This window comes from Zootermopsis nevadensis, unplaced genomic scaffold, assembly GCF_977971745.1.
Source record: "Zootermopsis nevadensis isolate Lab colony 2312 unplaced genomic scaffold, Znev_1.0 Znev_ptg000059l, whole genome shotgun sequence".
Lineage (NCBI taxonomy): Eukaryota > Metazoa > Arthropoda > Insecta > Blattodea > Termopsidae > Zootermopsis > Zootermopsis nevadensis.
This window is the reverse complement of record NW_028259190.1, coordinates 45,057-72,382: the sequence shown is the minus strand read 5'-3', so window position 1 is coordinate 72,382 and position 27,326 is coordinate 45,057. Positions and strand designations below refer to the sequence as shown.

General features: G+C 40.2%; 2 protein-coding genes, 1 long non-coding RNA gene and 1 pseudogene across 7 annotated transcripts; 2 read left to right on the top strand and 2 right to left on the bottom strand.

The window, feature by feature from the left end:
* Positions 1-2,286: 2,286 nt before the first annotated feature.
* On the top strand, positions 2,287-8,766 carry LOC147871304 (uncharacterized; annotated as a pseudogene). The gene is made up of 4 exons (XR_015532478.1): positions 2,287-2,399; positions 4,546-4,807; positions 5,453-5,557; positions 7,217-8,766. The product of XR_015532478.1 is annotated as an uncharacterized LOC147871304 (transcript).
* A 786-nt stretch (positions 8,767-9,552) lies between these two features.
* On the bottom strand, positions 9,553-13,160 carry LOC147871303 (uncharacterized). The gene is made up of 4 exons (XR_015532476.1): positions 12,972-13,160; positions 12,367-12,525; positions 11,682-11,784; positions 9,553-10,419 (listed from the first exon to the last, which is right to left on the bottom strand). It is a non-coding gene; the product is annotated as an uncharacterized LOC147871303 (long non-coding RNA).
* A 386-nt stretch (positions 13,161-13,546) lies between these two features.
* On the top strand, positions 13,547-21,002 carry LOC147871302 (death-associated inhibitor of apoptosis 1-like). Of its 2 annotated transcripts, none has more exons than XM_087340010.1 (6): positions 13,547-13,694; positions 14,969-15,568; positions 15,652-15,843; positions 15,982-16,163; positions 17,301-17,368; positions 17,604-21,002. In XM_087340010.1, the coding sequence occupies exons 2-6, from the start codon at positions 15,043-15,045 to the stop codon at positions 17,824-17,826; spliced, it is 1,191 nt and encodes a 396-aa protein (XP_087196136.1). In that variant the 5' UTR covers positions 13,547-13,694; positions 14,969-15,042; the 3' UTR covers positions 17,827-21,002. The 2 variants fall into 2 exon arrangements, with proteins under 2 accessions (XP_087196136.1, XP_087196137.1); XM_087340011.1 differs by lacking the exon at positions 13,547-13,694 and adding an exon at positions 13,712-14,292.
* LOC147871301 (uncharacterized) lies at positions 20,754-27,238 on the bottom strand. 3 transcript variants are annotated; one of them, XM_087340014.1, is made up of 4 exons: positions 26,971-27,238; positions 26,644-26,805; positions 25,553-25,731; positions 20,754-24,564 (listed from the first exon to the last, which is right to left on the bottom strand). In XM_087340014.1, the coding sequence occupies exons 2-4, from the start codon at positions 26,731-26,733 to the stop codon at positions 24,468-24,470; spliced, it is 366 nt and encodes a 121-aa protein (XP_087196140.1). In that variant the 5' UTR covers positions 26,734-26,805; positions 26,971-27,238; the 3' UTR covers positions 20,754-24,467. The 3 variants fall into 3 exon arrangements, with proteins under 3 accessions (XP_087196140.1, XP_087196138.1, XP_087196139.1); XM_087340012.1 differs by having other exon boundaries at positions 25,316-25,731; positions 26,971-27,230; XM_087340013.1 differs by having other exon boundaries at positions 25,335-25,731; positions 26,971-27,218.
* Positions 27,239-27,326: the final 88 nt, after the last annotated feature.

Below are 27,326 nucleotides of genomic sequence, written 5' to 3'. Positions count from 1 at the left end.
AGCATATCTGTTGGTTTCATCTACAATCAACTGTACAAGAGCTACATCGAAAATGTTTTCGAATGAACTCACGACATCTAGACCAGCAGTGTCGAACTGGGGACCATATACATTGCAAAATGTTTCTCGTGACGCAGGAAATGAGTCTATATTTTCCCACACAAACTTACTGGACACCCCTCCCAATCCCACGTGTACGATTTCTTCCCGTCTTTCGTCAGTATCATTATCACTCTCACTCTCACTATCACTAATCACGTGAGTTCCAGGAGTCGCAAACTGTGTATAATCAATGTCAAATACACTATCATCGTCCGAACTATATTCACTTATACTTTCATCTACTAAAACTTCATTTAAAACTTGTATTTCCTCAAGCTCCATCACCGCACGACTTGTTGAAGGGCCAGCCATGATGACTATGAGGTCTGGCGTTTATATTTAGACTCCCAGGCACAGCTCGATGAAATGCGACGTTGCCGCTACATGAACAGAGAGAGAGAGCATTCTTTTCACAATTGGCCAGTCAGGGCAAACCTCATCGCGCAGGCGTTATTCGTTGCATATATGGGCTGTAGAAATTAAAACTATCCTTCTGATAGTAAGGAATGCAACAGATATGTTTTACTGAACCTTACACTTCCAACAGCTGCTTCTATTTAAACACAGAAACATGCAGAGAATGTGATCTCTATCCTTCTACCCTCTTTTCCGGTGGGTGCGGGTGGCATCAGAATCTGTCTGAAGGAACGGAGGAAAACCAATTTACTGACCGATATATTATCTGACCTCCAATTTCATAAATATCTTATCAGTAGCAATGTCGTAGTCCTTTTTTCAAAGTCATTCCACCCTCAGCCCTATCTTCATAAAGACATGCTTTACCAAGTTGTGTGATTCCAAGCCTGTCCATGATTCTAGTACCAACATTGCAGTACTGAACTTCCCCCAATGTCCAGGTTGATTGGTTCAGTCAGTTCACGTCATAAGTTTTGATGCAAGGTTTAATTAGATTTTTGTGGGATCAATAAATATACGAGTTTCCTGTCTGAATTTATTTTAGTATTTTTAATTTAGTAATAAATGTAGTCTTGGCAAATGATTTCTTATGAGCTGTAGTCCATTTCTGAACAAGACTAAGGGTCTAACTACATTGAGCAAAAATGCCCCACCAACTCTCGTATTGAATGAAGGATTCGTTGTCGTACGATGTTCCTGGATCGGTTTGGAGTTCGTCTACGTCACTTTACAGGTTTCTGCAAAGAGGGGTCAAACTTCATACACTGTCCCTCCATCTTGGTAATACTCGATTCATCCTTGGACAAAACATTTATGACTCATCGCTTTAGTCCAAGACGTAAACTGTTCTTGACCTAGAGTCACGGGTTTGAATCCTCTTCGATGTACAGATATGGATGGCTGTCGTGGTGTTATTCTACGTACTCGCAGGACTTGCGATGGACCGATTTCTACCAAATGTCTGAGGGTTTATTTTTCCAGACGTAGTTCTGAATCCGAACCAATCAGAAGCCGCTGAACGCAAAATATTCTTCGTGCTGTTGGATCGGCCCATCATCATGTTCTGCAGTCCTGCTTCATATTCCTTTGAACACGGTTAAGACACCAAGCATCCGTACGAGAAACACACACCGAAGAAGGAATTCCTGCTCCTTCAGGTTTGAATGAGTTCTAACGCCCCTGGCATAGCAGCACGCGCTGGCAACCCTGTCTTGAAGAATATCTAGAACTCCGTTAGCAGTGTTGCCAGCTAACAGCTTGCCTCATTGACGTAAGGTTATTCTTTGTTCCACTCATTATCTCTGTGTCATTCGACTTTTACGTCAAAATCATTCGTACACGCTTTCAGAACCTTCTGGAGTGACATCTTCTAGACATCAGCACTACGGAAAATCCACGGCCGATCCAGACTTTCGTATTAATTAATTGTGATCGGTTATAGGGGCCGCTAGGTCCAAAGTGTATGTAGTCTTGAACCACTGAACACTGGGATCGTTTGCTGGAATACCTTCCGAGGTCATGAGGTTAAATGTAAGACACTGAATCAGTACGCTCAGTAAAATGCAGTAACTGCACACGGGCCATAATCAAAATATAACACGCAACATTCTTTCTACACCTATTTACTTCCTAATTTTTGGTGATTTAACGCGAAACTTAATAAGTAGATAAATTCGTACTGATCTAAAACTTAAAATAAATCAGGTTACCAAGACGTGTCCGACGGACTACGAGGTGCAGTTTGGTGGCGGCCATTTTGCAATTACCATGGTAACCGCTGTTGTTGAGCTAGCTCGCCTGACCGGTTCTCCGACTGTTGGGTTGTCGAGAGGGACCGAGGAGACCAAGGTCAAACATCGTAGTGCTGTTGGGGGAAGCGAGTACAGTGTTGCCAAGCACATGGAAATCAAGAGTACAACAGCCACAGAGGGCGTTATCATTGCTTCACAAACAATGAATGCAGTCGTGTTCATAAGAAGGAAAAACCAAAATTGTAGGTCTTAGAGCGTGAACATGAATCCCTTCTGTGTTTCTGATAACGCTGGGACTAAGTCAGACTAGAAATCGTGTCGGAATGAAACAGCAGCAACAAACAGATGAGCAGAAATAAAGCGACAGATGAGTGTAACTTAGCACGAAAACACAGAACTATCAACTCTTTAAAGCACAGCGATAATTCTATGTTCCACCAGCTTTAATATCATGCCCATTGTGTGGTATCGCATAAATCTCAGAATAAACGGTGACTGAAATGAGTGATATTTGTATAACAGTGACTTGATAACTGTCACTAATAACCACGGTCATCGACAATTACTCTGTATCTAGATCAGAGATTGCTATCGTCACAGTTTACATTTCACTGGCTAGGAGATGCACTTTCCAATAACTAGTTATTTGCAGCGAGTGTTTGAATTAGTGGAACTGATAACTGCCGTGTCGCTGTTAGTGGAGATCCCGATCATGTTTCACTGAACAGTAGCTGAGGTCGGCAGCTGAATTACCAGTAACCAGTTTGCTGCAGTTATTTAATGAGAAAGTGCCCTCAGAAGAAACAATGTTTATGCCAAACACGTCTAAAGATTTACATACGTCATTTGCAGCGATGACGCACCTGGCTGAAGGACTATGTCTTAGAGCACAGCTCACAATAAACGTAGAAAATTCTCTTATTTACCTTGACGACACACGAATACCAACATTGTCCATGATAGAATTGCAATTTATTTTGCCCTTAAATACATTAATAACAAATAATAAGGAATAAAGTGCTCTGAAATTTAAAGTAGTTAAAATCAATTCATATGTACGTGTGATTTTAAACTGAAAAAAACCCCGGTAATTGCACAAACTGGTAAATTTCCTTTTAATACTTTTTAATTTATTCAGTTGCGGCTTCAAGTTAGAATCAACGAATAACAACTGCTAAGCCTTTCACAAACAGATACATACGACATAAAGATCGAAGTTATTGCCTGCGCACACATTATTAATCAGGTCATGATCCATACGTGCTAGCATTAGGATATTAACTGAGTTTATTAAGGAAATAAATGTTAAACGTCAATCAATAGATAACTGATCGGTATTGGGAGCATAAATCGATCTGGAAATTCCCTAATCGAGAAGATTCGATATTCGATAGTTAAGTCGATGAGTTTGAAGTCTCGACCGCTAGGAATACTGTTACTAACCTGTAAAAAATTTGTAAAGAAATTTTAAAGGAACTCAAACGTCTGTATAACAAACCTTTGAACCTACCATGCAAGCTGTTATCTTTTGTGTGAAGGTTTCCGCACTCTTCCGAGTGAGTTAGGTTATGTTCCATAATACGACATAAAGTAGAGCACAGCAGTGATGACGTCACTAAACGACAAAGTGAAGTGTAAAACTTCAAAACCCCTTGTGAATGTCGTAGCATCGACTGACGAATAAAAGGACTGAGCACAAACCTGCCACAAAGCCTGTACGTGTGTGGCCACGCGTAGGAATATCTTACAACAAAGGTAAATTTCGTGTTTAGAAATTGTACTTTTCGAATTCAAGTTCTCAATGCGGCTTATGTGAAGATTTCTGTCTTTTGGGGCATCGTACCTTAAAGTATGTTAGAAGTTTACCGACATTTCAGAGGTCATCTCCCTGTCTGTATTTTCAGAATTGCGTTAACGGAGCTTTTTACATGCTGTGTATTCCACCAGATTGTATCAGTTCAGCGACAAACTTCACACCGTTATCATATGTAAAAATAATTTAGTGTGCAGAAGTAGACTCAACAGTAAACATTCTTATCGACTGAGTACGAGTGTCAAGAACCCACCGCTGTTGTGTTGTATCAACAATAGATGGCAGGACGATAAGTATGACGTCATTGGTCGGAAATTATTACGATTTGTATTGAAAAAAATAACTGCTGTTTGTAAAAAAGAATACAGTGTGTGTGGTTGGATACTATCATTGCATTGACCTGATAAAGTTGAATTGAAGGACTAACTATATATTTGTAGAATGGAAGGAAAATTAAAAAAGTGAAAGGTTATCTTACAACATTTCAAATCGGAGTCGATTGGCGAAGCCTGTTTTTATACACTGTAATATAGACGAAACACTTGCCCCAACTTCATGCTCTAAAATTGTAACAGAAATTGCGAAATATATCCTTTGCAATAAGTTGATTTCTTATCCTTACTAAACATTAAAGAATGCTACAGAAAACTTCAACACTGTAAGTTATGTGTGTTCATGGTCGTGTATTTTGTCGTTAATGACTGAACTGAATGTGGAAGGTGGGTAGAATGCAAATTAGGGTGCAGGTTTCTTAAAATTAACAGAGTGTAACCACGTAGAAGCATGTGTGTGGGATGAAATCCGACTCTGGACTTCGAAGATCAAGTTCCATAACCTGTACTATAAGCTGAGAACAAAAGGGTTATGAAGTATATAGTATGGAAGGTGTTGGCTTTGCTTAAGGTTGAGACCTTATGACTTACCTTCATTAAAGTGTGTCATAGTGCTAACAGTAATTTTTAAGATTTTGGATTCCAGTTGCACTAAGGGAATTTATTTGTGTGTGTGTGATGTTTTATGATATGTGGGGTATTGTGTGTTATTAGAGAAGAAATTTAAGGAGTAAAACCAGTTATACACTGGGGAGAGATAAATCAGACCTTGTACTCTACTTGGTGTCACATTTGTGTTAGCTACTGTTCATTTTGTGGCAAAATTTGGACATCTGAGCATGTCTAAATTATTTTGATCATTCAGTTTTTCTAAGACATTAATTTATCTTTATTTCTTTGAATTTTCTCAAAACAAAATAAATTTATTACACCACTATGTTTGTTCATGCACTTTGTTCCATGAAGTTGAAAGTGTCACTTATATAATCCTCTGTTCATGTCATAGTAAGAGGTATAATGTCTTGCTCGTCTTTTAGCGGTCGACGGAGGAACCTGGACACTCGCAGAGAAGAATATCTGTGCAGATGAAATGACACAAGAAGATGGTTGAAGCATACAGAAACTTTGAGAGTATTTTTCAGGTAATAAATCTCTTATTTGGAATATTGTAGATCTAAAATTCTGAATTTACCTGAATCAAAGATACATTGTAATTTAAGGTATCTCCTTAGAGTAGATACTGTAAAAGCATTTAAGGAGAAAATACTAATAAAGTGATTTTAAGAAGAGCTGTTTTGAACTAACTATGTTCTTATGTTTAAAAGATCATTCTTTTAGTCCTTATTTGAGGCATTTCACTTAATTCAATGTCTTTGCAGTCTGCTATCGCCCTTTGTTTATGCTTAAGCAACTATTTTTGTGTATTAAATGTGGGTCTCTCGCTAAAGTTTCTGATTAAGGACTGGATGACTGGAGTTTGATCACCAGCAAGGACAAAGGAATTTTCTTACAGCATCTGGATCTATGTCAGCTCTGGGATCCACCCAGCCTCCTATCTGTCGAGTACCCGAGATTATTTTCCTGGGGATAATATGTTAGATTTGCAACATTTAATGAAAGCGCGAAGTTTACAGGATTGTCATACCGCCTGTGTCGTGCGTGGAGTTGGATCAGAAGCAAAGTTGAAACAGCATTCATCTGAACTTTATTCGGTATTTCTCCTTTCAGAGCCACGATACCTTAATCAGTGCAGGATTTATTGGACACCTGGGGGTTTGACTCCTGATACGAGCAGACAGTTTTCATTTCTAACTTGTCAAGGCTCTTCTGGGGCATCGTCTCTAATCCAGATTATACTGGAGTCACAGTCCTCGGCAATAAACCTGACCGCTCACCTCACTCATCACCGTGATGATCGGGGCTGTAAGCTCCTCTGAAAAATCACTTTCTAGTAGACTGTACGGTTCAACAAACTAGAAGACGGTCATCTGGTAAAAGTGTGACCAGTTAAATATAACGTGAAAGCTTATAGTTTCCCCTTTCACTTGTTATTTGAAAAAAATTGATGTTACGAGACTAATTGGAAATTTCAGTTACGCTGGGCGTGCGACAGTGACACGCGATCAAACGCCAGGCACGCTGTGTATATCAAATAGCATTGAAGGATCAATCTTAAAAAAAATTTACCAGCCATTTCAATTTTGTGTTATCACTTTTATTTCTCATGAAGGAAATTATCTGTTTCTGTCTTGATTTGAAGAGCAGCTGCTATTTTTAAGCGGTTTAAAACACTAAAGGGCAAACTCCTCATGCATATTTCTCAATTCACCGTTTATAATCATCTTTTTGTTTCTTATTCAAAGTTCCAGCTTGTTACTTCTCAGTTCATAATATTTTGTCTTCCCGTCTGGTTTCTAAGAACCTGAAGATCAAAATATACAAAATAATTTTGCCTGTTGTTTTGTATGGGTGCGTAACATGGTCTCTCACTCTGAGAGAGGAACACTGGAGTGTGTTCTTGCTGTATATCCTTCTGTGCTCTAAATGTTTCTCGCTCTGTATAATGGCATATAGGGTGTGTGAGTTTATTGATTCAGTTGTTTGTTCAAGAGCAGGTTACCTGAGGCACTTTGTGCTTTAGACTTACAACTGATGATATATTCTCGACCATCAATAATTCTTTGATTTTCTATGATTTACTTCAGTCCTTACACGTAAATATTGAATGCCAGTTGTTAACATAATTTTTTGTTCGTACAGTATGAAACATTCTAAACATGTCAAACTTTTCGTTATCTTAGATGCGTAGTCTGTCGGAAGATCTCACGGACATGCTGAACCAGTCCATCGGCCCGACGAATATGTACGTGATGCTGAAGAAGAAATGCGGGACGAGCTCACACTGGTTTGTACCAAATGATTCCTACAGTCTCCCACTCTGTAGGCAGCAAGCCGTAATTTTTCTGAGTGAGCAAGTGGGACAGCGGATCGACAGTTACGCTATTTGCAAGGAAGTCACTGAACCCTGACCTCCAGATAGCAGTATGACTGTAGAAGCTGAGACGAACCTTGATGGACAGCGGACACCTCAGTTGGAGTTGATTGACGGTCTGCACATCGATCCAAAGGGTACGCAGTGGTTCCAGTCCCGCGTCTGTTGGCTTCAGGCACTGTAAGAATAGTGGCTTGTCTGTCTGTAGTAGCTCGTAGACCAGACGTGTTTCAATGTGACAAGTTTCTTATGCGGTCATCGTGGATTTCCATTCCACGTTTGCTTCTTACGTGGTGTTTGAAAAGTCATGCAAACTGGGGCTGTTGAAGATATTTTTGTTTGGAAAATTACAGTAACTATTATGATGTTGATATGGTTTTATTTAGTTTGCGAGAGCTTGTTACATGGTGTGACGGCCCGTTCTGGGTTCAAGTCCCGGTGAGGTGCCAATGAATATAATTTTGAAACAAATAATGAAATTTTACGCGTTTCACTCGTTAGGCAACTGCTTCCTTTCCAGGCCATGAGTCAGTGTTGGTAGGTGGTCTGCATCTCAGTGCAGAATGCTATCTCACACCAGAGTGACAGCCACAATTCTTGGAGGGCCATTCGCAAGCTAAAAGGTTTTCAATGGTCCACGTGGAGTAGGGCTGAGCTGACCAATGAGAGCATCGCATCATTACTGGCCAAGCAGATCATTTTTTGTGGAAATTAAGGGGGAAGTCTGGCGACAAAAAGAAAGAAGGCTTCTTTGAGCATTCAGACGAGGACGTCATCCCGGATAGTCTGTAGTTCGCTTCGGTAAAGTGGTTAAGGGAATAAATAAATTGTGCTTGCGAAACTACGAACTTAAATCTCAAGACCATTACCGAAACCTTCCTCGCTGGCATTCAGCTTATACTTCGCCACGTAATACTCCATGAGAAAAGTTCCATGCCTACCTGAACAGAAATTCCCGAATGACATCGTAGACGTCTGTGATCGACAAGACTGCAACCGAGCCGGGCAACTCCAAGCGGCAGGGACCGTTACATTGGGAATGAGCCTCCTCCTTATTTAATTTTTGTACTGCGGTAAATCTGACAACATCGAGCGTTTCATTTGAAGACCTAACTGAATTTCTGGTCCGGGAAATGACTTGGTGAGGAATTCATTGGCTATTAATAATGGTTTATTCCTGGTAAATACACCAGAATTGTTACGTAATTCGTACATTTCCTAATTTGTTTAAGGGTTCTGTTTTCATTATATCTATCTGCCTTTCCTCTCTTCGTTAACTACAAGTGTATATAAAAAATGTTTTTTTTCCTAAACTGATTTTGTAATCAACCCAAGAAATAAGATTTTGTTTCAACACCAGTCATTGAAATTTATTGACTGCAGGATCAATGGTATCACAGCGAAATCGAAACTGACAGTCGGTTTGCGTGATAAGTGTTACGGTAATAATAACTCCTCTGATTTCATAATTACAGACGGGTGACGCGACGAAGGCTGGAGGAAGTTGACGATTTCTTGACAAGGCCACGTCAGAATTCTCAGTATAATGTGCAACTGTTCAAGATCGAATGAACTTAATTTGTACTTTTCTGTACTCGGCAACATGAGATGCGTCAGATTCTTACGAGCACTGTAATGAACCTTTAAGTTCCTTCAAAGCAGGGAGTTTGACTGGCTTCTCAAGGACTCCACAGAATGTAGGCTCACTGAAAACTTTTATCTACACACATCGTGTTCTTGTTATCCCACATCTCAAGTCACACACCAAGTAAAGCAGCGGCTACCAGCTTATTTCGTGGGGTAAAAAAGCATCCAGACGTAACCATGTTTGAAACTAACGTTTCATGCTGCTACTTAAGATTTGGATGTCTGGGCGTAGATTCTTTAACATTAAGCGGGATCTCACAGAAATAGGGTGTGAGGTCGACATGGGACTCGTGGCGGGCCCCATAAAATTTGGATAATTTCTGAGTTAGCTGAGCGACTGTCAGCTTTTCAAGGACTCTGCTCTGTGGAGTCAGTTTCTACCCTGAATCTGCTAAAGAGTTATTAAGGTGTGGAGCTTGGTCTCAGGCAAAGGAAAGATTGTGGGTGGGGGTGTTTGACAAGATTATTACAGTACATTTTCATAAACTTAATTTCAAGTTTCAACATAATACTGCTTAGCAGATATTCTTTATTTCATGCATTTTTGAAATAACATTCACATGTTAATAAAACCTATGATAAACATTTCAAAAAACAATTTTGGTGGTTACAAAAATGAAGGATATGCATGGGTTATGATGGTTCGCTAATGCTTGAAGATTGCGTTTGATACGGTCGGATAATGCGAGTAAAATGGTGGACAACTTTGGCCGGTGCACCTTCAGCATATATAACGATTCCAACAAAGCAAAGGTTTTGCATTCTGAATGTTCGTGACAAACGTACAAACGATAATTGACAGAGAAACTCGTGGTGGGAATTTGCTTCTGCTTTGGTTCAAGTATGCGCAGTGTCATCTCTCGTTCGTATTCCCCGCTAGAGGTGGCTGACCACGACGTATCTGGACACGATGCGAGACAATTTCTACTTACATTCAAAAACAATGTGAAAAAGACCTATTACTATATTTATCTGACTAGAATATGAACTTCGTTTATCAGCAGAGTGGAAATGTAATTCTATTACTTGTTCAAAATGTACAAAGGTGGTTAGTTACGGCAGGATAAATGTTTATTGACTAGAAATAACGTCCACGCCACAGGCAGGATTTGAACTTCGGAAAAAGAAGGATGACACGCGAATGTGAAAATATTTTTTAAATCATATGCAAGATTGTGGTAGGTCATTACTCGGGAGCTCCAGAGCCCATTTCTGAGGCGCACCATCTGTGAGTGTTAGGCCATCATGTAGTGCGACTGATGGAATCAGGCTGATTTCACCACCGGCTGAACTGATTGTTAGATCTGTTGGTAGCACTGTACCAGTCTTATTACTTTTGACCTCTTGTGGCAGGAATATTTCCAGCTGCAACAAACCATCTCGTAACACCATCCTTCATCCGCTGATTATAAATTATGTATAAATTCTGTCCCCATTCGCTATGAGTAATATATAAAATTGTTGAAAATGTCTCAACACTTCTGATTTGTATCGCAGAGATGCCCAGTTTAAATCTTATCTTAGACACTGAATTTAACGACTGATCTTTTCATTGTTTTCCCCCTCTAAATTTCCAGAGAGCACCATTTAATATGGCAAGACTGCTCCTTTCAGATCCTCTCAACTTCACTGAATGGAGCTAACCTTTAACATCATTTGACATTAAATAATCACTGCATTTGATACAGCAGTTGTTAAATAACCTCCTACTAATCCAGTAACAAAAAAATTAAATGTGTTTATTTTTTTATAAATCAGGACACCAACATATGATAGTTGCAACAAATTAAGAAATCTGTAAAGCTAAGACTGACAGGTTTGGAATTACAAATATCAACGACTTAAATGTGCCAAATTATCTCCAGAAAACATTATGAGGACTTAGGGTTACCGCACACGTAAGACAAGCAGTCAGACGACTGTTTCGTCGTTCGCACAAAGCCCTTAAGAACATATAGAGATGCGCACACTGTTACGACACGACTGGCAGTCGGTTACCTCTACCGACAACCCCGGACTTTTCTGTCGTTGGCCCTTCGAATTATATGAAAGCGCGCAGACGAACGACCTTTCAGTCATTCTGCCTTTCATTTCGTGAGAGCATTTGCAGACAGTAGACGATTGTCAAACATGGATTTTGTTGACATTGCTATAGTATGTGCACCTGTGATTCGCCTCAATAAAAGGAGGAAAAGGAATTGCTGGGTGCATCCATTATACAGTGAGAGACTGTTGAAAGGAAAATTCCATACTATGTATGAAACATTACGGAATTATCCTGCAAAATTCTTTTCATTTTTTCGCATGAGCACACAAAGTTTTGATGAACTTCTATTATTGCTGAGACCGAGTATAACCTATCAAGATACGGATATGCGTCTCGCTATTTCTACCTCTTCAATTAATCGTTCGATATTATCTTCTTGCGACATTCCTGATGTCTGTACTCGGCGAGCGTAGAGCGAAGAATGTGGAACAAAAGAACGACTGTTTAGTCGTACGTGTGCCCATGCTCGTGGACTGAACTGTCGTGTCGTTTATGGGTCGTATGCTTCAGCCGACGACAGAACAGTCAGCCGACGGTTAAGTCTTACGTGTGCGCTGGCCCTAATGCAGCAGGTCTTTACCTTCTCAATTGTTTTATCCTCCTAGTGGACAGTGGTTGTTGGTGTCAGCAACGTACAGCTGATGACTGGCATGACCGACGCAAAGACCTCCTGGTTCATTCAGCTGCGATCGACAGACACAAGAGTAGAAGCTTCTGTACATTTGATTATGACAACAAAATCTTCCATATGAGGGAATTGGGAACACAAATGATGATATAAAATAAGCAAACAAACTATTAACACTATAAAAAAGACTATAGTGCAATAGTTTGTTTGTTTGCTTATTTCATATTCTAATACACTACACGGTATGCAAAGTTTTAAGACGAATGATGATGCTTCAAGTGGCATTATCTTGGGCATGCCACAGCTCAGGCGGTTAGTTGCACCTAGGTCAGTCCAAATGAGAATTGTGGCGAATAAAGTGGCACTGACGTCAGACCACAAAAACAAAATACCAGTTTCAGACCTTCTAAGCTTTTACTTACGTAGTGGGTTCAGCTTTCCTACGAATGCTATTCCATGAATGCACAGATAGAGAATGTTATTTATAATTAAGTAATATTAACACACTAACTGCCATGGTTAGAAAGTTCCAATGAGCATATTAAAACAGAGCAGAAAGTATCAATCAAAAACCTGACAAGGAGATAAGACACATATACACTCATACGTTGCCAAGAAATAATAAATAAATACTTACACAACTGCTTAATCTGGATCATGATTTTCTACCATCATCAGGAGTAGTTGCAGTGAAAGCACCTGGAGATGGACTTGTTTCATCACTGATTGGGTTACCGCAATCATCTAATAAAGTCAGCAGTGATTGTCGCACAAACATCCCATGGTTCTCTTTGCACTTAAACAAAAGCAACATGTTTACAATGGGAGCTATACATTTTGCCTAAGTTGTACTGTAAATTTAACACTGACAATATGTCTGCATTTAAGACAAGTATTTTATAACAAATACAAGCTATTCCTGGTCAGCATACAATCTAAATTACTACTTGTCAGTGGTAACTTCATACCAGACATGGAGAGAGTGGGGTTTTACAAAATTATGGAAAACCCTCCTACCACAATACACATCCAAAAATTGAGGCAAGATTAGCTACAACACTGTGCAGTCTGGTAGGTTGTTACCTAACACAGTATCGCAACACAGAAGACAACAATCTGAACTATATCTCCCGTATAAATCTGAAATGACTTAGATTAGCTACACATCTTAAAAACCTGAAGACCTTTACAATTAGTAGTATGTTTAAAGTGACTGTGAAATAAACACGAATGAATATTTACTTGAAAATATGATTTTCCGAGGACTTCCATTATTCTTTCCTTTCGGTTCATCAAGTATAATACCAACCCATTTTGCAGTTGTAAACATAGTACTACCAACATAAGCAACAACACCAGGAATATCTTTCCCAGTAACCTCTACTCGCTGATACAAACGTAGTGACTTTTCAACCATATCTGGGGGCGAAGGGGGGAGGAAGCAAACCCCAGACAAGGGATTAAATTCTGTCTACACACCGCACAAGCATGGCGGATTTGTTTGCCAACTATAAATGATTCCAACACAAGGTCTAATTAATGCATTATCAACGGATTTGTTAATGATTTAAAAGCAGAAATGAAACACTATAAACATTTCTTATTTTATATAGAACATTATTTCCACACATTCAATGACATTCCAACATTGACCTAACTTGACTTTCATTATTGCCTAATGTGGCACAGTGCGATTTTGTAATTATGTGTTAGTGTTTAAAATATGTACGCTAATGACAATTCATATTTAGCAATCTGTTTCGCTGGAAATTGTTCATACTGGAAATAGTCTGCTGCAAGAGAAAGGTATATCGATTTATTTACATGGGTTATGTAAATGATATGGCATCACTGTAAACTTCTGCTTTGAATCGAACACCATCGTCAGGAAATTTCCCACGAGAGCAGTCGGTTGTGCTTACGTGTAGCCAGTTGAAGGCCATCTTTATATTAAAATTGTGAAAGGTGAGTAGCAAAATACAGAATACATAGCTTTATTTATTTGTCGTATTTCGGAATTATGTGTGAAATGTTTATGGGGTCAAGAAGTATCATGTATAATAATGAAGCAGGTAATGACAGAATACAATTGAGGCGATGTACGAATTAATTATTTGAATGAATTTTGTACAGTTTTGTGTGAAGTATATTTTTGTTCAGGCAATATCTAGACAGTGGTGCTGGTGTCAAGGGGCGACGCATTTTTTTTCTTAACTGTGTTTCAGTGTAGCGTCATCAGACGCGACGTTGCCTCATCTGAATACAGTGTTGACCTCATTAAATTAAATCTATCTTCTTCTTTCTACTATAAAAATTTGTGATTCCTCGTTGTCTTCAAGAAATGACGTCATCAACAATGTCAACAGATATTTGTTTACTCGGCATTGTTGTGTTCCACAACAATGCCGAGTAAACAAATAACGCTTCACTACCAAGCCAGTCGCATTATCACTGCTCTGTAGGCAGCACGTCGCATTATTAAAAATTGATTGACAGTTGGCCTAAAATATCAGAAAAGTGAAAAGAGAAGTTATCAAGTATTTGAATTACCAACACCAACAAGGTAAAGTGATACTTATTCGATATATTACGATTACGAAAACTATTATGATCGATTTTAAGACGAAGATTTGCAAGGGTGGGGCTGGACGTAGAAAGTTGACTGACCAAGAACAGTTGGCCTCTGAACAGCGACGTAAAGAACTGAAACATCAGAACTATTTAACGACACACGTAGAAAAACTTATTCGATAAGAACAGAGGAGCAAAATAAAACAAGACGCTGAAAAAGAAGGGGGGTTGATCAAGTGTTTTAACCCCCATTAGGGGGTAGTTTAGTTACTTACTCAAGGGCTAAAACACATGAATGAGACACTAAATTACCCTTAAAAAGATTTTAAAACGCAACCCCCTCTCCGAAGGGGGGTTGTCAAGTGTTTTAACCCCCCATTCGGGTGGGTTAGTTTAGTTTCTTACTCAATACTTTAAAACGCAACCAACCCCCCCCCCCCCCAAGGGGAGTTAGTTTAGCGTGTTACTTAAGATTTCAAAAAGCAACCAACCCCCCAGAAGGGGGTGTTGGCCAATTGTTTAAACCCCCCATTCGGGGCGGTTAGTTTAGTTTCTTACACAAGGTTGGTGGCGTTTTACAAACTTGAGCAACCCTCCCCAGGAGCTCCGAAAGGAGCGCCCTGCTCTAGTGTATGTAAAGAAACAAAAGGCTGTATTGTTCATTTCAGAGCACGTAGCTGATTGTTTTTCCGCAACTGAAGAAATTTAGAAGAAGAAAAAAACAAATTAACGTTTGCTGCTAATGTCGCATGTTATGCCTCAAAATGGCGTTAATGCAGCTCTCTCAGTGCCTATTGAAAAGAACCGCCAACACCCCAAATCCTCCGTGGACACTGTGGACAGCCCTCCAGCAGACGTCACACCTTCCAGCTCCACTGCCCCTTGTGCCTCACCACCACACCAGCCTGCCACTAATATCTGTCAATCATTAAACTTGAAGAGTGAGGCTGAACGTCTGAAAACGTATGAGAAATGGTCGATCGTGTTCATGGACCCACATGCTCTGTCAGCTGCTGGCTTCTACTACACGAACCAAGGTGATATGGTGCAGTGTGTCTTTTGTGGAGTTCAGGTGGGACAGTGGGAGGAAGGAGATGCACCCTTCACGGATCATCAGCGCTGGGCCCCATCCTGTGGGTTTGTTAGAGGGATGCCAGTTGGAAACATTCCCATCAATTCTGACGGCCACCCTGAGACACAAGAGAGTCGCAGCTATGATGTCTGCGGACCGTTCTTGGAGTTTAGGCCGAATTCTGGCCCGGAGCGAGGTGCGTTGCATCGCTCACAACTCAGACTGCTGCTGGTTGCTTGTGAAACTGGACACAGCTTTGAAAATTGTTTGTTGTTGCAGCTGTCAGCCGTGGGCTGTATCACAACCTTTTGACACCAGAGGAGTTGCAGAAGTATGGCATCAACCAGAGCCACGGGCCAATGCACCCGTCTTACAACACGTATGATTCACGTGTGCGGTCGTATGAGAACTGGCCGCGCTCCCTCAAACAGAAGCCAGACAAACTGAGTGAAGCAGGGTTCTATTACACGGGTAAGTCATGGCTGGTGTGTATTGCCTTCCGGTTTGTCTAAAGTAAAACCGAGAGGCGCGAGAAGAGTGGCCACTCGATTGTCTTTGAGGACGCTGTATTCAGGCTCATTTGATGTAGCGGTGTCTCTGTGCTGGCAGGTAACGGAGACCAAACGGTGTGTTTCCACTGCGGTGGAGGACTCAAAGACTGGGGGGAGACGGATGACCCATGGGTTGAACATGCAGCGTGGTTTCCCAAGTGCGTGTACGTTGTGCTGAACAAGGGGCGGGAATCCATTCGAGAATGTCATCGGCCAAAGGAATCCGATGTTCGAGTCCAGGTGAGCATCTGGGAAAGAGAAATCGGTGATGGGTACCTGCTTCTGAGCCACCTCCGTTTTCTTTGTGGCAACTTTTGAGCAGTGCCTGTAGTAGCAACTGAGCGCATAAAATATATTAAAGGTTCATGGTGGAGGGGGGGGTGTCATTCATTCTGCTACGTGCAGACCTTGCCGTCGATGAAATTGAGCTTTCCGACGTGGCACGCCGGATATCTGAAGGCGGGATAATTGGGACTCTATTGTAGTTTGCAGTATGGTTTTGCGTAGCGTCTTGTAATTGACTCATTCTGCGTAATTTACCTCAAAATTTCTATTCTTGTTTGCAGAAAAGGTGTAAGAAGCTGCATATTTATGTTTCTCACACCAAACTTGACATGTGTCAGCGTAAGATTATTTGTTTTTCATGTGTGAAGAATAAGACTTGGTTTTTGCTAAGAACGTTATGATCGCACCTCGTACGCATCTAGTGCCACGCTTCACTGAATTCCCTGTTTTAACGTTCACGTCAGTGGTGACTGCTGATGTTCCAGGTTGTGGGCAGCATCTCTTTGTAAGATAATAATTTAAACGAGTCATAACATAAGCAGACGTACGTTTCTGTGGCTGTAACATTTCTCACTGCTAGGGGTTCTCTGGCCTCAGGGTAAGACACCAGACTCCATTCAGAAGGTTCTTGATGAGATTCCTGTGCTCATTTTTGGGTCACCGAATCGTACTTTTCTGCCAGGCCAAGATGTGTCTCAGAGCCAGCGTTAAACTTTCTGCCAGTACCATCTGTATAAATCACAGAATCCATTGATTTTAAGACTTGCGTGAGTACGGCAGAGGAACGTTACCATGAAAATCCCTGTGGACATTCGGTGTCTGCCAACATTTCTCGGCAATATTCAGTATTTTTCTTGCACAAAAGTTTTCTTGTTCTTCAGTTCATTCAACCCAGAAACTGATCAAGTTCATTTTCTTGGAACTGCGCGTCTTCCGATCCCGAAATCGGAGGTACAGGCCGCTGTGAAGTTTTATGTCTGCCTGTGTCGTAGTAGTTTGTGATGGTGTCACATTTTCGTGTGCTCGTAATTCAGCGGAGACTTGATTTTGGTGAGTCCTGAGCGTACTCGTGAGAACTGCTTCATGTTCTAGGATCTGAAGAACCTGCTGGGAGACTTGCAGAAGACAGAGGCATCATCATCATCATCATCATCATCAAGGTGTGTATTCAGAGAAGTTCACTTTTACCTTGAAGATTTATGTTTGTCCAAACTGTGGTATCCGCCCACGAACAACACTAATTAGTGTTATGATCCAAATAAGGAAAGGAGGCTAAATGGTTGGTGGTGTGTTACATGCACGTTAAATGGATGATTGGCTCTATCCCCGAGTTAATTAGTTGAAACAATTAAAATGTACCGGCAATGAGGTTTGGATGTGGGATTTTTGTTGCAGTAAGGAGCCCAGCCTGAAGGCATCCACTGTGCAAGCAAACGGTTCACATGGAAAGGTAATTGACGATGCACGAGTCTGCCAGATTTGCTACGTGGAAGAACGGGGAGTCTTATTCTTACCTTGTGGTCACCTTGTGGCATGTGTGAAATGTGCACCATCGCTCTCGACGTGCGCTGTGTGCAGGCAACCATTCACTGGCACCGTAAGAGCATTCCTGTCGTGAGCACCACGCTGCAAAAATCCATTCAGCAGTGGTGCGATCGGAAAGTTTCCAGACTGCGCGTATAAAAACCCGTACACTTATCTCAGGTATTAAATTCATCCATCACCCTCGAAGTAGTTCCCCTGGGAGTGAACACGATCCCAGCCCCGCTGCCAAGCCTGGAAATCTTTCTTTGTCAGCCTGTCAAGCACCATCTGCGATTCTGCCTGAATCTCTTCTATCGTCTCAAATCTCCTTCCCTTTAGCTGAATTTTCATCTTTGGGAAGAGGAAGAAGTCACACGGAGCTTAGAAAGGAAGTTGGGGTCGGTTCTTGCAAGATCTTTGAGCTCTGACAAACGAGAAGTCGATTCTGCTTCTGGTCCTCAGACAGGATGCGTCGCATGTGGAGTTCTTCCTTTAGAATCAGCTGACAGGTCCCATAGCCTATCCCAACAATGTCGCACAAGTCGTTGATGGTACGACGTCGATCTTCGTAACATTTTCGGGCGTTGTGCTCGAAGATGGTCGTCCAGAACGCTCGTCATCATCGACAGAGGTTCGGCCATTTTTAAAACGTGAATGCCACACAAAAGTTTGTGCACGACCCATTGCGGACTCCCCATATGCTTGCTTTAGCATTTCATAGGTTTCCGTAGCCGTTTTGGCGAGTCTTTGGCAAAATTTGATGCACACGCCATTCCGAAATCGCAGGAGGGTCGGTGTAATGCACTACCAAAACGCCCGTAACTAAGAAACAAATGCTAATTCGATGATGCCGGCTGGCACACTGATTCACTATGAATGTAGGCCGCACCCCCTAGCGGCAGAAGCTCGTACTACATCCGGTTCGCCCTCTATTGACACAGTCTGGAAAATTTCCGATCGCACCTCGTATACCATCGTCTGACTGACTTAAAATATTAGTGCATTTGGGTCAGTTTCACCACAAAATTCCACCACCAAAAGTGAATGCAAACTCTGTCCTTGTAATACTCATGCATCTCGTACTACATAATCTTTTTTAAAATTTGTTTTCACCGCATAATTTTATTTTGAAGCGTGTTGTACACGAATAATTGATTTTTTTTCATTTTGTGACCAAAAAATAAGGACGCACGGTATCTTCATTTTCTAATGATTACATTGTTGTTGCAACAGAAATTTAAAATGTAAGTTGTGTAATTATATTAAACGTGAAGAATTCGAAATTTGGAGAGTAGAAAATGTTGACAGTGAATGTAATTTGTGAGAATGACAGCGTTAAGAATGTTCCATTCCCACAGTCGTCCTTGCTCTCGAGTTATGTAGTTTTTCTTACGTTTATGCTTCAAGTGCGCACAGGCCATTGTCTGTTTCGATGAGCTGCGGAATTTTAATTCACTGTAGCTGACGGGCGAGACTGTGCGATGGATTTTTGGAACAGACTTCTCTGGGTAGTCTAGGTAGTCTGTTGAGGTGAATTTATATTATGCTTATTTCCAGACTATCATATTAATTTTAACGGTGGATCACAATGAAGCAAGCAAGTTACTATGCTGTTTAGTATAACGGAACTTGTAGTCGCATTTTCTCCAAACCCAGTTGTCGGAAGACAATAAATTGATGGTATTTGTTGGTACAGCCAAAATTGCCATGTGCTGCCCCCAGATTAGTCCTGGGAGACTGTTAGTACTGTTGTTGCAGGCAATTGAATTCTGGACCTCGCACCCTGAACTGGTCTGATAGAATGTGCAGGAAAGGCTGTAGTGGTCCCAGCACGTGTGTGTATCCTGATACGTAACATTGAGATGGGGCGTTCTGTTTTCCAATCTCATTCTCAACATGAAACGATGAAAAAGAGGGGACATAGTTGTCATCAAAACTTTAAAGTTTCTTGTAATTGCAAGAGGATTTTTTTTTTGTTTGTCATCAGTCCTCCGAATGATTTGATGCGGTCCTCCATTTTCACCTTGCGCCAATCTCTTCATTTCCACGTATTTTTTGCAGCCCACATCCTCAAAAATCTACGTCACATTCCAATCATGTCTCCCCTACTATTCTTCCCTTCAACTGTTCCTTCCATTACCAAATTAACCAATCCTGGGTGCCTCAGGATGTGTCCCACCATCCTATCTCTTCTTCTCGTAAGATTTTTCCATAAATTTCTTCCTTCGCCTATCCTGTCTAAGACCAGCTCATTTCGTACTTTATCAGTCCACTCAATTTTCAGCAGGAGGATAAGTATGGTTTTAATTACAGCATTTCCATATATAATGGAAGGAGTTACATAGTTCTGGGTAAAAGTTATGACCCCTTTTGGGCGCACAACACAAGAAGAACAGACTAGTGTCAGTATGAGGCAGGTTTTTTATAACAACACGTAGCGTTTGTTGTCGGTGTAAGCCCATTGGTGCCACCAGAAGTGGAAATAAAGTTTGGTGTTACAGACACTCGAGCTTGCAATGATAAAAGACGACACCGTACCTGGACGGAAGGTAACAATTTTAAAATTACCGTGGAGACTGCATCAAGCATGCAAATGCGTCAGAATTAATTGACCTGGAACTGAAAAAAAAAGACGGCCATTTCGTGGTGTCACCCCAAGATTGAAAATCATCTTTTGATATCGTATCTTACAGTCACTAATAAATGCTGACCGATGCAAAGTATCGAAAGGTAAAATATTGTGCACCCTCTCCTGTGTTGTAAGAATGGCGGGCGACGTAATGTAAATGTGTAGTTCCAACACCGCTTTGCGCCTTTGTGCAATTTGTGCGGAATATAAAGAAACCCACAGTCATTGCGGTTTATTTGAATTTTGGCAATGCAAAGGCTTAGTTTTGCTATTGAGTGAGGAGTGTCATTATTCAAGATTTAATTCTGTAAATTTTCATTTCGTGTTTAAGAGCAATAACAAATAGTGTGGCAGTCACGCTACTAAACTACGAGGTGCAACACACCTGAAGATGGATGTCCTCATTCTGCCTTCAAGAAATCTCTGGTCATGGTATATGTTTTTTTTTTTGACAGGAACCTAAATTCTAAATCTGATGAAAGTTTGTTTTAAAAGTAAGGTTGTTGGGGGAAAATATGACAAGGAACTGTTTATATCAGAAAATTAATCTCATTTAAAATAATGTTACAATGTACTGTGATGGATATATTTTGAAATACAAGTGTGTATAATTTATTAATAAAGTGATCTTTATTTATGTACATACTATGGTAATACCATTGCTTCTGAGTACAGGTCACATATGTTGTCTCAGACTGTACGAATTCTATAATCATATATATATATATATATATTATTATTATTATTATTATTATTTAGTGTTCTGTCTGACGACAGGTCCATATGAACAGGATCCTTCCATCCTTTTCTCGGACTGGGACCTGTTCATATACGTTCTTGGCAGATGATCCAGAAGTGGTTTGCCATTGCCTTCTTCTGTGTGTGAATGGAGTAATTGTTGGGATGCCACGGAGGAAAACTCCGTGTTGCCTAGACCACGGCCTTGCCCAACACAAGTTATAAATTCGGATATATATATATATATATATTGTGGATGCCGTCTTGATTAGCAACACCAGTTTACTTCATTAAAATTATGGATTTATAAATATTAAGGACTGTAGTTAGGAAACAAAGTGCAAACTGAGTTTAGAAATTTGTTAAAGAATTAATTCAAATCTCCTGAGGCCACATCGTTGGAGATTACAAGGGTAATGTGGCATACCACCACATTTTAAACGGAACCGGTAGTATCAATACCCCTATAAAGGCATCACATAGCTGTTTTCTTTTCTTTCACATTTTGACGTGAAATAATTATGAATGATATCGTTAAAATCAATATTTTCAAAAATGAGATTTTCAGTTTACACGTCTTGTGTATATGCACGAATTTTGTAGAATTATTATATTAGTCTGTGGTTTTTGGGTAAATGCAGATGATTCATAAACAACAAAAAAGAAACGAGGTTTACGTATATGCTGCGTTTGTTTATAACGTCGTTTCAAGTGTAGAATCTAAATTTTTGTGGCTTTTGTGGTAACTTATATTCAGTTTATTTGATATCCGGACAAGCAACCTGTTTTGTGCTTTGTTTTTCATTTGATGAGGTTGAACACCGGACATTTTTCATCGAAGTTTACCCAACGCTAACTGTTCAATATGCATTTCAGCAACGGAATGCTGGATTGATTTGTTTAGACGAAACGTTTGTACTTTTCAATGGAACTGCTGAGGTCTGATGTGACATTGGTTTTAACCACTTTACATTCATACACCTTCAAAAGTGGAGATGTTTCTTTACATTGTCATTTGCGTAGTTTGTAAATCTGAGCTTTCAGTGGCGACAAGAAGGTAATTTGTCTTGTATTTCACTGTTTAGTCCGGTATAAATTGACTGACATTTCAGAAGTGCAACTCTGAAACATCTGTCAGTTTCTACCAGACCGCAGTATCCTAAAAGATCACCATTTTCAGGTTTCTTAAATTGATTGTAGCTAATGTTCTGTCTTTGGAACGGAAGGAAATACTAGAAAAATGTTGGGAAGGAACAAGCATATGATTCCATACATGGAACTAAATCAGTCTTATAATGCACCAATTCAAGATACATGGGAAACTAATAAGACTTACGAATATGACGATGGAAGATACTACAGCACATGTGAAGATACAAAATCAACTGGGAGACAGCCTTACAATAAATCAAGGCCACAAGCGAGGAGACGGTTTAGCACCACTTCTCTTTAATCTCGCCCCTCGAACATGTAATTAGAAAACTAGCAGAAGACACCAAACGCACTTTTGAATATAAAATTGAACAAATAGTAGGGTATGTGGATGACATAAATATTTTGGAAAGATCAGTCAAAGAAGTAGTTGAAGTGCTTGGCGAGAAAGAAGTTGGATTACAAATTAACACAAGGAAAACAAAAGCCTTAATACAAACAAGGAGCAGATCATTAGACCATCATATAGAGATCAAGGAACGTGAAATAGAAGTGGCGCAAAGATTCTCATACCTGGGAGTATGCGTAACAAATAAGAATGAGGAAATGGTAGAAATACAAAGCAGAATTCAAGCTGCCAATAAAGCATTTTTCTCGATATTACCACTGATAGAATTCCACGGAATGAGTAAGAAAGTAAAAGTCACATTATATAAAACTCTCATCCGTAGCATAATGACATAAGGGAGTAAAACATGGGTACTCAACGAGAATTCACCAGATAAAATGGATCTGTTTGAACGGAATATCCTGAGGAAAATTTTTGGCCCAATACAAGAAGCAGGTGAATGGAGGATAAAAACTAATCAGGAAATCTATAAATTATATAAAGACATACGAGGTGCGATCGGAAAGTTTAAAGACTGCGCATATAAAAACCCGTACACTTATCTCAAGTATTAAATTCATCCGTTCTAAAGGAAGAACTCCACATGCGACGCATCCTGTCTGAGGACCAGAAGCAGAATCGACTTCTCGTTTGTCAGGAGCTCAAAGATCTTGGAAGAACCGACCCCAACTTCCTTTCTAAGCTCCGTGTGACTTCTTCCTCTTCCCAAAGATGAAAATTCAGCTAAAGGGAAGGAGATTTGAGACGATAGAAGAGATTCAGGCAGAATCGCAGATGGTGCTTGACAGGCTGACAAAGAAAGATTTCCAGGGATGCTTCCAGGCTTGGCAGCGGCGCTGGGATCGTTGTGTTCACTCCCAGGGGAACTACTTCGAGGGTGATGGATGAATTTAATACCTGAGATAAGTGTACGGGTTTTTATACGCGCAGTCTGGAAACTTTCCGATCGCACCTCGTACCATTGTCACAATTTATAAAAATCAAGAGACTTCAATGGGCAGGTCACCTGATTCGGTTGGACGACATCCGAATTCCAAAGATGGTACTCAAAGGAAGTGTTGGAGGAAGAAGACCAGTTGGAAGACTCGGGAATAGATGGGAGGATGCAGTTCAAACGGATGCCACACTGCTCCTGAGGATTAGAAATTGGAAGAAGGCAGCGGAGGATAGGACCGAATGGAAGAGGAGAACTGAGGAGGCCATGGACCGAATACGGACCGGAGAGCCATAGAAGAAGTAAAATCTTTTCCCAATATTGTCAGTCAAAATAATAATACGAACATCCTCTAGCAGACTTCTTGAATTTCCATAATAAATTCACAGTTGTCTGAAAATGCACTTAAATCATTAAAACTAATGTGATGTGGTCTTTAATACAGGTAGAGGACATTTTTGGGACAGAAGAAAACCTGTAAACTTTATTACGGTAAGCAGGAGGGCAGACATGATGTTCGCTATAGAACTACTAAAAGACAGTTTTGATTATAAAGAATGTTACCTGATAGGAGCCAGTGAAGACTAATTCTTACAGACATTTGTGCAGACAGGTGTTATCACTGTGTTGGTCCTTTTCTGTCATTTGTCTAACAATCTATATTCTTCCCTTAGAGTGGGAGACCAAGTTTCACATCCATACACAATAACAGGTAAAATTATATACTAACCCATCAGCTTGGAGTGTCGAACATCGCTCGTCATGACGTAATCATCCCACGGCGTGGAGTGCCGAGCGCTGCTCGCATGTTGCACCCTAAAGGCCGCCATTCACGATCGCTCCAAATGGATGACGTCCAAAGAGGTACTACATTCACGGTCGCGTCACGCCAGTCGCGGTTTGTTGTCCCTCTGTGAAGTGCGTGGTGTTTGCGATGGACGAAGAACTGGTAATAGCTACGGCGGTATGCCTGTATATTAAAAGGAAAAAACCAAAACGAAAGTGGTCGAAGCAATGGCTCTTAAATAGAAGCAATTTAAGTCACTTCAAATTTAATTAGTGAACTGAGTTTGGAGCCGTCAGACTGGAGAAACTATTTATGAACGGATGAGTGTGCTTATTTCCGCTTATTGGGGCTAGTCACGCCTATGATACAAAAACAGGACACGAATATGAGACAATGCATCAGTCCTCATGAAAGATTGTCAGCGACTTTGAGATTTTTGGCTTCAGGCATGAACTATGAAGAACCGAAGTATGTGACAGCTACTTCTCCACAACGTTTAGGAGTAATTATCCCCGAGACTTGCAGGGCAATACTGCAGTGTTTGAAAGGATACCTTAAGGTAAGGTATGGATTGTTACTATATTTTTTTTAAATTTAATTAGTATTTAAATGTAATTAGTTTTTTACGTTTAATTAGTTTCAATTAGTTCGTGAATCACATGACTGATGATGCCACTTAAGAGGCGAAACATGTCTCATAATATATTTTAACTTATTTGTAAAATAAATGCGAGTGCTGAATGGCGTTTTTTACATATTGTAATGTATCTCTTTAACCTAGAAAAGCCAAGGTTTAGGTATAGACACTCAGTACAAGCATAAGAAATGTATATTCAAAAAATACAAAAGTACAGTACAGAATATGAAACATGAAAAAAAGAAACACTTTCATAGTCAATGATACAGAAAATACCATATGCCAAAAAGTCATTACACATTTGGATAGTCCTTACTAACTGCATCCATGAAAGCTAACATCAGAGGATTTTCATTTGTGCATGCAGTTCCTTGGGATGTTTCCTTGGTAGTGATTGTGATCCCTGATGACACGTCGAGTTTTTCCATCTCTCCATAAAAAAGTACATCACTGATCAGTTTTTGGCGTATAGGTACCATTGCTCGCGGCATTGGTCTTAATTTTTCAGCAACATAGTCTCCAAAAGAGTCGTACGGTCGTGTAATTTGCTGCTGTGAATCATCGCGACGTTCATCCATCCTTTTGGCAATTTTCTCTAAAACCTGGTCCGCTTTAGATTTCGGCCTCTTGAAGCCACTTGTTGAGGGTCGCGAGGGAACACTGGATGACGTGCTTTGGCTGTCATCTGTATCTGCAGGATTCTCTTCGAAATTCTGAAAATAAACTTTTATGTTTCAGATGCCAGAGAGTGAACGCGAACGGAGTACAATCGCAAGGGGTTTCGAAGAAAAATGGCAGTTTCCTCATTGTCTGGGAGCGATCGATGGCAAGCATATTAGGATTACACCACCACCTGGAAGTGGTTCTTATTTTTGGAATTACAAATACTTTCACTGTACTATATTGATGGCATGTGCGAACGCTAATTATGAATTCATTTGGTGTGAAACGGGCACGAACGGGAGAATATCTGATGGTGATGCTATAAGGAGCACATCTTTTCTTGAAAAACTAAACCATGAACTAAAGATTCCGAGGCAAGAGACATGCAGTGGAAGTTTAATTGAGCTGCCCTAGACCATATAGCCAACAAACATTAAACAGAGAACGACGAATTTTCAATTATCGTTTGTCTAGGGCAAGGAGGATTGTAGAAAATGTTTTCGGCATAATGTCAAGTCGGTTTAGGATCTTTAACGCAAACATAAATCTAAAATTGGAGAGGATACATCTTGTAGTGCTAACATGTTGTGTTTTACACAATTTCCTTCGCAAAGAAAGCTCCAGATATTTTGAGGAAGAAAGCGATGATTGCACTGACACGGAGTCAACATTAACACACCCACTGGAAACGCTACTAATGCAGCAAAATTAGTAAGGGAAATGTTTTGCGAATGTTTCAACGGTGAGGGGGCAGTATATTGGCGAGAAAAAATCTTTGAGTAGTTATGAAACCACGTGTAAAGTAACGTGATGACTCAATAATAATCATCAAAATATTTGAACAATATTAGCTCTGAGAAAAGTGATGTTTTGTTTCCCTTTGTGCTTTGTGTACTGATAAAGCAAGTATGTTTATTTGGAATAAATAAGTTACTTTAGACCTTATTATTATTATTACTTACCTCAATCTCATAGCCAAAAGGCATGGCGTCTAAAATTGAATCAACCGACTGGCTCCTTCTCGGTATGTCCTGGTCCTCCAAGAACAGCATATGGTCGTAGTACCATAATTTAGGTACATGGACCTCATATTGACCACAACCTGATTTTTGTGAGGCTTTGACCTGAGAAATTATGAGATCTAATCAGTCATTTTCATCATTGTTAATAAATCATATGAAACTCAAGTTGTATAAGCAACCAAAAGTAACAAGAATATTTTATTCTTCTTCAAAATTACCATACTTTGTGGAAATAATATTAATATTATAGTATTCCTTTAGCCTTACCTTATTATGCTCCTTTCTGAAGCAACTTCTAAGGGAATTTATTTTTTTTTTGAACCGTTTCTTTGTTGGCGGTAGGATCTTTGGTTTTAAATAAAACCACTAATTCTTCCATTGCTAAGCTTCTTTTAGACTTCTCCTTCTTCGTAACGACTGACCTTGTAGTTGATGTATTCTGACTCTGACAGATCGATTTTACCAGTGTCTTTCGACTTTGAAATATTGATCGATTATTGAACACAACTGCGTTCAGCCTCTACTTTGTGGCTCTATCTATCGAAGACGAATGGAGTAATATAGTTACAGTTACGACAGCTCTGTAGGACACATTGCAAGCTTTGTAACGGTATATGATGTCA

Coding starts and splice junctions, on each gene's coding strand:
- LOC147871302 (XM_087340010.1), top strand. CDS start 15,043: ATGTCGCATGTTATGCCTCAAAATGGCGTTAATGCAGCTCTCTCAGTG. Junction 15,569..15,651: donor GAATTCTGGCCCGGAGCGAG/GTGCGTTGCATC, acceptor TTGTTGTTGCAG/CTGTCAGCCGTGGGCTGTAT. Junction 16,164..17,300: donor AATCCGATGTTCGAGTCCAG/GTGAGCATCTGG, acceptor TTCATGTTCTAG/GATCTGAAGAACCTGCTGGG.
- LOC147871301 (XM_087340012.1), bottom strand. CDS start 26,733: ATGCTGTTCTTGGAGGACCAGGACATACCGAGAAGGAGCCAGTCGGTT. Junction 25,732..26,643: donor CTTTTGGCTATGAGATTGAG/GTAAGTAATAAT, acceptor GTTTATTTTCAG/AATTTCGAAGAGAATCCTGC. Junction 24,565..25,315: donor AGTAAGGACTATCCAAATGT/GTAATGACTTTT, acceptor TTTAATATACAG/GCATACCGCCGTAGCTATTA.